At 40.0% G+C, this 13,676-nt stretch overlaps 1 protein-coding gene, 1 non-coding gene and 1 pseudogene across 2 annotated transcripts; 1 reads left to right on the top strand and 2 right to left on the bottom strand.

Annotated features, from left to right (window-relative positions):
* The window catches only part of LOC123963046, a 7,392-nt pseudogene extending 1,758 nt beyond the window's left edge, over positions 1-5,634 (bottom strand).
* Positions 304-376, bottom strand: trnav-aac. Its single transcript has one exon. It is a non-coding gene; the product is annotated as a tRNA-Val (tRNA).
* Positions 5,635-5,974: 340 nt separating the features above from the next.
* On the top strand, positions 5,975-6,414 carry LOC123962943 (histone H2A-like). Its single transcript, XM_046039452.1, has one exon. It carries the CDS (start codon positions 5,986-5,988, stop codon positions 6,367-6,369), a length of 384 nt encoding a protein of 127 aa, XP_045895408.1. The 5' UTR covers positions 5,975-5,985; the 3' UTR covers positions 6,370-6,414.
* Positions 6,415-13,676: the final 7,262 nt, after the last annotated feature.

Genomic DNA, 13,676 nt, shown 5'->3' with positions numbered 1-13,676 from the left:
ATATCATCCCTATAGCACTAATGTAGATATTTATACCCATTATAATAACTACTGGGAATCTGTCACAGAACATAGGCCTACAGTCTTGACTTGACTCTATGTGTCCTATAATGTTGTCATGATGTACAGAATATAATGCCAGCTGAGACAGATTAGTTATTGTGGATTATATAAATAAATCTGAATTTTAAACCTGTGTATTTGATCATTAATATGATTTGCTAAATCTGATTTTCTGAGACTAATGTGGTTGCGTTTAAATGACACATGGTGGATGTTATAAAATATTGGATTAATGAAAAGTGTTTCCGCCCGGTCTCGAACCGGGGACCTTTCGCGTGTTAGGCGAACGTGATAACCACTACACTACGGAAACTCTGTGAAAATGATGCGTTCAGGAACTTACTGGAAAGTGGATCAATTTCCTCAACATCCTCAGGCAGCAGACGGCTGACTCCGGTCCACCACCTGCTACACCAGCTACAGTCACCGCTACATTCGCTGTTAATGTAAACATTTTAATGTAAGTTACTTAATACACAAATTAACATTGTTTTGTTTTTGCACCATCTAAATTTGATATACTGAAATTTAATATAGCCTACTGAAACCTGAAAAAAACATCATTATACTGTTACGGGACAGGATAAAAGTCTAATGTCCCCTGTGTCTCAGACGTGGTCCTCAACAGGTCTTTCTCCATCAGTGTGGAGCAGAATTCCCCTTCCATTACTATTCTGTCATATAGTTTGTTATTTTGGTCGTGTTCTGGCCTCTTCTAATGTTTGTGTTCTTCATTTCCTTTGGTCGAAAAACACAGCTTAGGCATTTTCACATAAGTCATCCTCTCACACCCTCAGTGTATCTCACACTTTTTTTCACTCTCATACATGTAGTAGCCTACTCATGTTAGGCATTGTCAGGTAATGTAAAACATCTGGCTAAACCGAAGAACACCAGCTCCCTTAATACCTGCCCGGAGAAGGTTTTGGAGACACAGCAGCTGTGGCAGTTTGACCACAGGCAGCCAAACGGTCAGTGTGCCTGTCCAATCCTGCCTTCTGCAACTGTCAATCCTCCACCTTCAGCTCCTCCACAGGAGGAGTTACTGAGTCGGGATACAGATTGTGACAGAGATCCTGGAAAAGCAGCAGCAGCTGAAGAAGAGGATGACCAGCAACTGTTTAGCTTGTGGGCTGCCAGTATCTTGGGGATGGATCTTCACTTCAAAGACAGTAAAGTACTTTTACTGTTTAATAACGTTAAGGTCAATGCGGATGAGGGCCTCAAGAACCCCAGGATGTCTTTTGAAGACTTTGCTGCCGCTTTGTTTTTGTTTTTCACATACCCACCCTCTAACACACTCACAATACTGTATAAAGCCAATTGGGTTCCACCTGAAGGGTCTGATTTGTTCATGGCCAAATCATTCAATTATTTTATTTAGGTTCTTTACCTTGATTCAATTTCTGGCCTGTGTAAAGCCATCATCATCATCAGTAACTTATAAGCACACTATAGTGTCCCACTTATAAGTCTTGTCTGGGATAAAATCAGATTCAGGACATGATTGTATCCATATCATTCATTGAAACTGCTTCAGTTTAGTTTAGTTTATTTGACAAGATAAAAACACATGTATCATCAAGCTGTCAAGGATAACACGGAAATCATCCCATCTGTAGGAGCCAAAATATCAGTTTTTGTTTATATTTAAAGAACAGTAGTTATTATTTTAAGACTTCCCATATTTTTGGTTATACGTAGTTCTGATTCACTGATTTGATGGACAGTTTGGCCACTGATTGGCAAATCAACCTCACCATAGTAGCTGTGGGTGTGGTATAATTAATAAAGGGAAGTTGGAAACAGGAGTGAAGGCCCTAGCTTTAGTTTAGACCAAACACAGTTTTTAAACCATACCTTCTGTCACCTTATTTCATATCATTTTTGAGTCTGTAGGCTACTATTTTTTCCCCTCATTTACACTACACACATGTACACTAGCCTGCAATGTTTTGGTAGGTCAAGTTTATTTCTATAGGTAGGATATTAGAGTTAAATTGATATTTCCAAACGGCAAAGGCTGAATGCTGGATCTAGGGCTGGGGCAGTGCCTATAATATTAGAACGGGATATATTATACCATCGGCCAAGCTGCTTGAACTGACAGTTGTACTCATAAAAGTGTTCTGATTACACAGTCTGAAATACATAATCAACTACAATTTACGTGATACCTCATACATTTTTAGTGGTGCTAATTAGCAGAGTTTCAGGAGCGGGACCACACATCAAGCACGTCATCGCCAGCATTTCCATAAATACCCACACGTCCTAAGTCCTCCCCTTCGCCCTCGTATCCTGCATATAGGGGGTCCGTCGTGCCCGGGTGCTACGGCGGATTTCCCTATCGTAGCTTCCCCATAACACTTTCCAATGTCTATTCAGCAACTTTAAGCTTCATACATCTTCTGTCTGTTAATCAATAAATCATTTAATCATACCTGTTGATTGTGGTCCTTGCTAGTGAAATGCATATTAATAAGTAATAGGATGAGCCCAGAGTATGGTACAAATAGCAAGCAAGTCCCTTATATAGGGGTGTCCATCAGCCTTTCCTTAATCTTCTTTTTAAGGGTGGCGGGGTTACTGTTAATTTTAATTAAAAGTGTAAATTTATTCCACTCCATGTCTCCAGAGTATGAAAAAGAGATCCTGCCCAACTTAGGGTTGAACCTACTAAGACTCAAGTTACCAGTGGTTGCTTGAGTGCTGTGGCCACGCACACCCTGCCTTTTTAAAGTAATTAGTAAAATGATTTTGGGCCATACTGAGCTGCAGCTCTCCTGCCCACATGACTCCATTATTCCAGGTACAACACATCCCTTATCAATTTATTCTGAGGAGAAACCTGTTTTGATGACTTTGATCAAGTGACACTGGACAAGACTAAATACATTTAGACAGTTCCTATTCACTAGCTTTGCCTTTTGAGCCATGTGTGTGGTTCTGGCATTAACCTTCTCCAAGACCTTCAAGGCTATGCTCTCTCCTCCCACGTCTAACATGCAGCCCACGTATTTCACCGATGTCCTTGTGTTTATATATTGTCTCCAAGCTCCGGGTTGAAACTTTGCTCAGCTTAGTACCAAATAAAATGCATTCTGATTGTGGCTGTTGTTTAACTTATGTTGTGGCTCAGTTGGTCACTCTCTCTTAACTGTGCGGTCAGTGTTTGAACTTTTGTTTACATCAGTCTGAATAGCCTATACCTAGACTGTATTGATCAAAACACCTGCACTGGCCCTGATCTGGAGCCTGTAGATCACCTCGGGACATCCTTACTTGAACTTTCATTTCATTTGTGTAGATAATTATTATTATTATTATTATTATTATTATTAATAATTAATTATTTTCATTTATTTGTCACTGTAGTCTTCAGGTGTCCAACAGTCTGAAAATATTTTCAGCTTATAATAATTGATTATAACTGCTAACTACTACAAGGAATTTGCCTTGACATACCTTGAAAGCATTATGTAATTGTCTTCACTTTGATAGTAATTAAATAATCAAACATGTATATTCATATGCTGAGCTGAGACATCTATCGATGTGCCTTAATTTACCTTTCATAAAACTCTGCAATAAATTGTTATTGTTTTTAATTATGCAAACTCTCTGCAGCAAAATAATTTGACCCACAGATGGATTTGAAGGGCTTCTGCTTAAGAGATTGTCTTTTACACCTGTATGCGAGCGCCGGCCTCCGTGTGTGAGGCCAGCGTGATAACCACTACACTCCCTCAACTCTTTCTATTTATTCACTATAGAAGTTCTTTTCACTACGGATGTGATATATTTTTGGCCACCAGCGGGATTTTGGTCGCGCTGTTTTCCCTTTTTTGGTAAAAGTAAGGAGATCAGGACAGACAGCGAAGCATCTTTACCAGCAGCAAACATATTTTATCAAGTAGTGAGATACATCAAAACGTCTCTGGACACATTTAGGACATTTACACATATGTTCAGAGAAAACACAATTTAAAATGTACTATTGTCCATTTGTCAACTGTAAATCAACTGTTTGCTGCTGCAGTTATCATTTTGTCAGGTGGAGGAAAAATAGAGGAGGTCTGGTAAAACCATAAACTGTATATAAAAATGGCATTTTTGTCTGAAGTGGCATACATATTTATAATACATAAGCCTTACAGGACTTTATATAATAAGTGCTATGATGTAGAAATTGTATATTGCTGGTGAATGATTAAGCAAATAATTGAGCTAAAAGATTTTCCTCTCCCGGCCTTGAATGAACATTCAAGGAGAGGAACAACAACAACAGGGGAAAACACTAAACAATCTCACAGCTCTGACCTAAATCCTACATATGTGAACAGACTAATAAAGAGTATAATAATAAGAGAAGGTTCATATTGAGAGGAAAAATATGAAAACACAATATATAAATAGAGAGAGAGACATAAACAATAATATTAATAAAGTAATAAGTAACAATTTTCTGCCACAACATGCAATAAAATATATTGCATTAAATTGAACCAAATATGTGACCATGCACTTAATGTGTCACAAAGATATTGTTGCTTGTAATCCTCCAATTTCAAAATATACGATCAAATTTGCTTATAAACATACACATAAATGGAATTATCTTATTACAGATTCCTTGAAAACTGAGTAAAAAGGTTAGACTGAGTTTGTGACTTAAAGTCTCTGTGGCAATTTATTTTTTAATTTCTTTATATATTATTCTATTGATTAATTTTATCCTTATCTTACAAAACTGCAGTAGCCTATTGATATCGTAGTGTATTGCATTGACATTTACTGTGTTGTCTGAGGCAGCTTAACTTTATATTATTATATTAAAGCACAGGTAGGCTTCCTCACATGTGTGCCTAACCAGTAATGTATATTTCAGTCAGCAACATTGAAGCAATGCAATGTTGCTAATGCTCAGGAAGAAAAATAGAAATATAAAAGTCACATTTCCCCATATTGAAAAGTAGTCTATTGTGAATATCAGGACCCGGATTAGAAAGAATCATCTAAATTTATTAAATGATTGTTGACATTGAAATAAGCCATCAAAATATATAAAGTGGAGGATCAGAGGAAGGAGCTCTTGAGCTTTAGTGAGGTGGCTCTTAAAAGAGCCGTTGTGGTGTAAAGAGGTGTGGGGGGGGGAGTTTAAGCCCTCTCTCCGCGGATGCGTCGGGCCAGCTGGATGTCTTTGGGCATGATGGTGACCCTCTTGGCGTGGATGGCGCACAGGTTGGTGTCCTCGAAGAGGCCGACCAGGTAAGCCTCGCTGGCCTCCTGCAGAGCCATGACGGCGGAGCTCTGGAAGCGCAGGTCGGTCTTGAAGTCCTGAGCGATCTCCCTCACCAGGCGCTGGAAGGGCAGCTTGCGGATCAGCAGCTCGGTGGACTTCTGGTAGCGGCGGATCTCTCGGAGAGCCACGGTACCGGGCCTGTAGCGGTGGGGCTTCTTCACTCCGCCGGTGGCCGGGGCGCTCTTACGGGCAGCCTTGGTGGCCAGCTGCTTCCTGGGAGCTTTTCCTCCGGTGGATTTACGGGCGGTCTGCTTGGTTCTGGCCATTGCGTCTCGTTTCTCTAAACAGGAGAAAAGTGTAGTGAAGAGAGGAGCCGCGCTGCTCTTAAACTGCGGGACCGGCTGTGAAGCGGTGACGCTCTTCAGACCTCCGGCTCCTGATTGGTGAGGGGCCCCTGCTGGAGCTCAGCACCGCCTAGAGGAGCGACCCACCGCCTGAATCTCCGCCGCTTATTGGCGGAAAATCCGTTCAAAGTTTCCGCCTAAACGCAGAGCGGGCCGCCCTCTTTCCTGGTTGGTCTGGAAGAACCGTCCCGCGCGCTGCGCGGACATATAAAGGAGGGTTTTGACTGTCGGGGCCACATTTTCTTTGAGTCTCTACTCTAGAAAGATCACACGATGTCTGGAAGAGGAAAGACCGGAGGCAAAGCCAGAGCAAAGGCAAAGACCCGCTCCTCCCGCGCCGGGCTGCAGTTCCCCGTCGGCCGTGTCCACAGGCTGCTGCGCAAAGGAAACTACGCGGAGCGCGTCGGTGCCGGAGCCCCCGTGTACCTGGCGGCGGTGCTGGAGTACCTGACCGCTGAGATCCTGGAGCTGGCCGGAAACGCCGCCCGCGACAACAAGAAGACCAGGATCATCCCCCGTCACCTGCAGCTGGCCGTCCGCAACGACGAGGAGCTCAACAAGCTGCTGGGCGGAGTCACCATCGCTCAGGGCGGCGTGCTGCCCAACATCCAGGCGGTCCTGCTGCCCAAGAAGACCGAGAAGCCCGCCAAGAAGTAAACAACAAACACAAACAACACAACGGCTCTTTTAAGAGCCACACATCTCAAACTGAAGACACACTTCCTGCTCTGACTTATATTTTATGATTAGAGTTTCTGTAGTGAAACCTTTCCTCCAAAGATTCTCTTAATCTCATTCCTGACCTTTAAAAATGCATAAATGTGAATTGGGCTAAATAACACTACCCCAATGACTAAATAAACTAAATACTGTTTCCACCAGTTAACATTAGGTGATGATGGTACTGGGAGACCCCAGTGTGTCCCTGAGCAACACACTCAACCCTTAGTTGCTCCAGAGGCCTGCAGCCTCTGAAATATAACAATCATAAGTGGCTTTGGATAAAAGCCTCAGCTAAATGAATAAATATATGGAAAGATCAAATCTCTGGGCTTTATGATTTACAGCCATGTTGTCACATTAACAAAAATCTTGCAATGTTGTTTTCACATGGTTGAATGTGTTTCCTCTGATTCACTTTGGCCAAAAGCATCAATTCACTAAGGTAGTCCAAACTAAAAGCAATGAATACAATTCAATATTTATCTAATATGATGGAGATTAATTACACTAAGGTTCTTTTTTAGTAACAGCATTATTTAAAATACTGTTTATATATTAGATTTCTTAAAATGTAAAGTAAAAAACGTAATTCAATATTTATACATACAAATAAAAACAAACCATTACACTTGTGTCACTACATAGTTTAGTTGTATGAATCATATTATCAACTTGTTCACGCTCAGTCAGATACTCATAAACCCTACCAGTAGTATCTTACAGGCATGTTTCTAGTATTAAGCTGGTTCAGTCGTTCCTTTAAGGTTCAGTGTGTTCATGTGCTCTAAAGTCTAAATGTGGCGTCAACATGGATGCTACTACAAAGATGTGCTGGATTATCATTATCAGAACATTTACAACGCACATAGTTAGTTAGACAGCAAACTAACCTTTAGAACCACATTACAAATTACATGTTTGCAAAATATCTATATGCAATATGTGACTTATCAGGAGTCAGTGCTTCTTTATTCTCATGTACAATTTATTTCTCTTTTTGCAATAAATAATAAAAAGTTACTGATTACATGAATACACAACCTTCCCTTTCCTTCGCGCGAGAGCAGCTTTGGTGGCCGACACGATCTGTCGGCTTTTGTGATTTCTCTTCTATCTTTAATAAACCAGTCAACTACTACTACTCACGTTACTTCTTCACTCAATCAATATCATATATGTAATATGATATTAATGTATTGTGGACATTTGTCTCCGTTTGTGTATTGATTATTCAAAATTAACCAGTTTACAGCCTTTCGCCAGATGTCAGCTGGGATTGGCTCCAGCCAATAAAAATATGATTTTGTGTAAGTTTTATTATAAAATAGGTAGACTAACGTGAAAATAATTCAATTAGATAATCAAAAGGAATCATTTTTGTCTTTAAGATGGCTGCTAAAGATGTAGGAGGAGCCGCTGAGTTTGGCACCGCCCAGCGGAACTCGCGCCTTCTGTCGTCTTTTACGTCTGGAGATAAGATGTAAAAAGCGTGTCGACCCTCAAATTCATCAGTTTGTTCAACGAATAAACCTGAAAGATGAGCGGAAGAGGCAAAGGAGGAAATTGAAGTCCATTATTAGTAGTTTACTAATTGACAGTGATCGAATCAAAACAAACAAACAAAAAACAGTTTATTGAATTGTTAAATCCTAAAAACTCCACTGCTGCCTGGAATAAGGGGAGCTAGCCGGGGACATGGCGTCCTTTGGCTCCCGCTTTACCCAGAATTGGGCCAGGCTGAAATTCACAGCGGAAGGAGAGCCTCCGTCTCGTGACTGTGTGGGCAAGGAGCTGCTGTTTAACTCCCATGTGATCAACGCAAAAGACGTTTACTCTTTTATCGCTCTACCTAACAGACGAGAGTTCGAACTGTGTTTCAAGAATCTGCACTCCGACGCCTTTTAGAGCATTATGCAGGAAATGAGGACAATTGGAAAAACTGGCAAGTTGAATCATCTGTTGCTCTTGACATGATTAATATAGTGGTTAAGTTCTGGACAGGCCGAGTGTCGGATCAAGATGTGAAGCTGTATTTGAGCCGATCAAGCCTCTAGACCGGTTTGGAATACGGTACGGAGTGAAAATACAACGAGATAATCAAAACCAAAGGAAGAGCATCCCGAACTCCATCTCACTTGGTCCCTACAGCGGCCGCATTTTTTACCCCGGTCAGGTGGCGCGATGTTTTATCTGCTGCAGCGCCGGGCACCAAGTAAAGGACTGCAAGGAAGTGAAGTGCTGGAGATGCGGGAGTCTGGGCCATAAAGCCAAAGACTGTGACAACCCTGCAATATGCAGTCTGTGTGGAGGAGGAGGGCATTCTTATTTCCAGCGCCCCCACTCCTACAGCAACAAAGCTCGATCACAGAGGAAGTCACAAACACAGACCCCACAAGAGGGCGCCCACGATCCACAGACGACAGCCCCAGTGCAGAGCACCTCGCGGCCAACACAAAGAGCCGTGAACATGGCTCCTGTGGTCCAGAGACCAGAGAAGATGGTGACTCAACCAGAGCTGGCGCAGAGAACCGAGAGGATGGAGGCAGGGATACGACTGCCCTTTGGAAGAGGGAGAGGCCGAGGGAGAGGCTTCGATGCAGCCATAAAGAGACATCCTTCAGCAACTGGAGGAAGAAAACAGCGTTTCCAACATCCGTCTGCAGTGAACATCGGAGAGGCGGCATCCACAGACAGACAGCAACTGCAGCAACGACAGGAGGTGGACGGAGAGATGAAGTCCCTGCTGGACCAGGCAGCTGAGGTCAGTCTGCCTTTCTCTTACTCCTCTGATTCCTCTGACAGTGGAGAAGGAGGAGGTCTGGAGGATGGTCCAGGGGGTCAGGGAAAGGAGGAGGAGGAGGTCGAAACATCTGACTCAGCGAGCGAAGAACCAGGCTTGTCTGGCATCCAGGCCCTCAGCAGTGAGCTGGACTCCCCTGCTGCAGAACAACTAGAGGAACATGTGAGTGTTACCCAAAAGAGACAAACGTCACCTCTGACAAGTAATGTTTCTGTGAAAAAATCAAGGTCTAAATGAAAGTATCTGTTTGATTTTGCATCTCTGGATATGACACCTCTCTCAATATGACCTTACTTTCAATTACCACATGTAATTTGAGAGGCATAAAGTCCTTAGAGAACAGAACTAGGAAAATGACCCTTCTTAACTCACGGTATGATATTATATGCACACAAGAATTAAGATTGATAACGAATGAAGATAAAGCAGATGTAGCTTCTATGTGGACAAAAGGTCCGTCTATTATTTCGATTGGCTGTGATAAAGCTGACGGTGTAGGTATCTTTTTTTTTAAAAACAGAGCGGATATTATTAAAACTAGAGAAATTATTCCAGGGAGAATTTTATTTGTTGATTGTTTTTATGAAAGTGACAAAATGAGAATTATAAATGTGTATATACTCCTCCTGACTCCTCAACCAAGGTCAGGATTTTAAAACAACTGCACGAGTTATTATTTGTGGGATATCATACCGTCCTGTGTGGAGACTTTAACGCTTACACAGACGCTAATGATCGAATTCACTTTCAGCCCCTCAGGTCCTGTAGAGAAGGACGAGCACTTAAACATATGAGTGAATCTTGTAGTGTAAAAGATGTTTTAAAACTAAGGTACTGGTGAATTCTGATCACTTAGCTGTTGAAACTCTTCTGCGCTTTGGTAAAACGGAGACAAAAGGCTATTGGAAATTAAATGTTAATTGCTTAAATACTCATTATGTAGTTGCAGAATTGAAGAATGAAATCAAAATCGTAAAGGACTTGAACATTTTAACCAAATCAGATATTTGTTTATGGGAGATCATGAAAGAAAGACTTGGACTTTTTTAAAAAATTTAAATATATAATAAAAATATAGAGTTTTAATGTTGAAATATGTGGACCTAAAACGGAAGAAGAAAAAAACATTCTCAGTGAAACTGAATGACCAGTATGAACAATGATGTGTCTCACTGGCTCTGTTTACAGGCAGGGTTAGACAATAACACAGCAGCCTCTGGTAATGCTCAAGGCTTAATAAACATGCCTAAAAAGAAACTCCAAAACAAATACATCGCCGGAATTAGAAATGATAATGGGCAAATTAATTAAAGACGAGCAAACAAAAAGGGAAACTGTTAGAGAACTGTGTGAAAAAATGTACAAGAAAATAAATACAAATGAGGCTCAATTAAAAACATTTCTTGATCCCATTCAAATGCATGGTGCTAGCCAAAATTCATTAAGTGAAGCGATAACTGTAGATGAAGTTAAACAAGCCATCCTGGAATTAAATAAAGGTAAAGCACCAGGTCCAGATGGACTTCCTAGTGAATTTTATCAAACATGTATAGATGACATCTCAGTTTTTAACGAGGGCATCAACACAGCTCATTTTATGATGGAGTTACATCACTTATTTATAAGAAAGGAGACCCTCAGGAAATAGATAATTGGAGACACGTCACTTTGATGAATGTAGACTATAAAATCCTTGCAAAAATAGTTATGAATAGACTAAATGATACCGTGGGGAAAATAATTGAAAAAGAACAGACCTGTGCGATTAAGGGAAGGTTGATGTGGGATAATTTAGGGATACTGAGAGACATAACTAGCAATACCGCAGGGGAAGAATTCTTTATTATAGGTCTGGACCAGAAGAAAGCCTTTGATTTTATATCTCGTGAATATCTGTGGGAGGTTTTAAAAGTTTATGGTTTTAAGCAAGGTTTTATAGATATGGTTAAGTTATTATATTTTCAGTCAGCAGTTCAAATTAATGTGAACGGAGTTTTAACAGACAAATTTAAAATTGAGAGAGGAGTTAAACAAGGTTGCCCCTTATCAGCTGCCCCTTACGTGTTAGCGATAAATCCATTATTGATGAGAATCAAGAACGATGATAGGTTGAGTGGCACCAGAACCAGTAGTGGGGAGCGGGCGGTCGTTCTGGCATACGCTGATGACATCACTGTTGTTGTTAAGAATCAAAATGAAATGGATATAATAAATGAACACCTCCAACTGTCCAACTTTTTTTTTTTTTTTGCACTTGTATAATAACAAAGGTTTAAGTAATTATGGTGTTTTATTAAGTCTATTTAGCACAGAAATGTAGTATGACAACATTGTCTTTTGAATATCTTGTGACGTCACATGTTACTTCCTCTATCTATTGTGTAAGGTAGCCCACCAGCAAGATTTGAGGACTTGTCTGTTTATGAATGAATTTTATTATTTTGGTTTTATATTCAGTACATAGAAATCTACATCCATCTATTTTAGATCAGTGACCGTTTTCCTTTATTAGCAGAACCAGCACAGCTGAACATGATACAAACATCATTTTTCACTGTATTGCTCACAATATCAAGGTTTGACCCACAATTTTATACCATCAAATGCTCGACTACAGACAAACGTACAGGGTTAATGCGCAGCAGGTCATTTGAGGTACGCAACAAATATTAAGCTTTTAAAACAACATTTATGTCGGTATCAAATATGGGGAAAAGATCCAGGTAAATAAAAGATGTTGATCTGTTTTTGATATTGAAAGAAGTCGTCCTTGAAATCTCTAATATAATAATATAGCACCATGTCATGGCCTTTAGACCAGTCAGTTATATTCCAAGAATGAATGTAAAAACACACTCAGTCTAATAGTTAGATCCCACAATGCATTGTGTTTGTGCAGCCTAATAAAAAGCAAATACAGGTTTTATACAAGGTCCTACATTAACAGTGTTTCTGAGTTCATCCACTAGACGGCGCTATTGTTCAATGATTGTTGTTACAAGTCATGTTGCAAAGTGGAACAGAGTGTTTGAAGAGGTAGAGATCCGAGGTGTCAATATCACAACGTATAAATACTTCATCACACGTAAAATCCAGTACTTAAGTAAAATTACTAAAGTAAAAGTAGCCTACTGACCTCGCAAAATGATTTCCTTTAATCCATTAAACAGAAAGTGAAAGCAATGTAGTTAAAGATTAGGCTGAACATAGCCTGGGTAATTATTTCTGTAGGAATCAGTTAGAGGCAGTACAATCCAATCATGTGAGATTTATCACTCAAAGTTTGGATACTTTTATCCAGAAATGAAGGATTATTAATTAGTTAACGTGTAACGTGTCAAGTTATAAGAACAAAACCACAATTTAAACAAATGAATAATCAATATATGGGGAACATAGCACATTTAGCTGGTGCTTTTTATCCAAAGCGACTTACAATTACTGTAAATGTCAGAGGACGCACTCCTCTAGAACAATTATGGGTTAAGTGTTTTGCTCAGGGACTCATTGGTTGATGTGTCACAGTGGGGAATTGAACCTGCGTCTGATTTAAATTCCACTAAACATACACAGAGTGAAACGGATCAAAACACTTTACTCTACTACACAAATTGTTGTAATTGTGCACATAGAGTTCCTTCTAAATTGGATGTTAAATGCCACACATCAAATACCTGTTTGAGACTACAGAAATTATAATGAAGCAGTTTCAATTTTACTCCAATTGTTTAGCATGTTTTTGTTTTTCTTACTTACGCTACAATCTTTTTGTACAATAAATGTTATTTTTATACTGTCAAGTATTTTTTAAGAAACCTGCTGTTGAAAAAATGTGTGGAACATGTATATTGCGTGTATTAAATGAATTCAAATTACTTAAGTCTGGGTGAAAGTCTGACTGTGCAGAGTTTGATTAATAAATAAAGCTTTGATTGTGATGACAGTTCTGTTTAGTTATCACCAGTGGATTTTACTCCCAATATAAAAATTGGAAAAAAGAGTGATGTAGAGTAATATACCATCTAATATAATAACAAACTAATAAATACTCTGGAATATATTAAGAAGTTATATTCAGTGTTTACTTATATAAAAATGTATGCAATTGCAGCTCAGAGTGAGAGTTTGTTGTGTCACCAGGTGTTTAAGTTGTAATAATAAATGAGGAAGTCTATGAAGATTCTCAGTCATCCAGGTCATAGTTATCCAACGAAGGTTAAAATCAAGGTCAACTGGACTTGGTTGAAGATACTGGAAGACGTTTCGTCCCTCATCCAAAGGACTTCTTCAGTTCTGACTGACTGGCAGGGAAACTCAGCTATTTAACCTCAGTGGGGTCGTTGGCCCGGGTCATCGATACCGCTGGTTCGTTAGTGTTCCTTGTTGCTGTGACGACAGTCGTTACAGTCGTTAAGACTACCTGTGGCCGAGACTGAACGAC

Source organism: Micropterus dolomieu, linkage group LG23 (genome assembly GCF_021292245.1).
Source record: "Micropterus dolomieu isolate WLL.071019.BEF.003 ecotype Adirondacks linkage group LG23, ASM2129224v1, whole genome shotgun sequence".
Taxonomy (NCBI): Eukaryota; Metazoa; Chordata; class Actinopteri; order Centrarchiformes; family Centrarchidae; genus Micropterus; species Micropterus dolomieu.
Note: the sequence above shows the minus strand (reverse complement) of the source record. Positions and strands in the feature narration are given on the sequence as shown.

What these genes read in the sequence shown, in the direction of transcription:
- LOC123962943 (XM_046039452.1), top strand. Translation starts at nt 5,986, where the DNA reads ATGTCTGGAAGAGGAAAGACCGGAGGCAAAGCCAGAGCAAAGGCAAAG.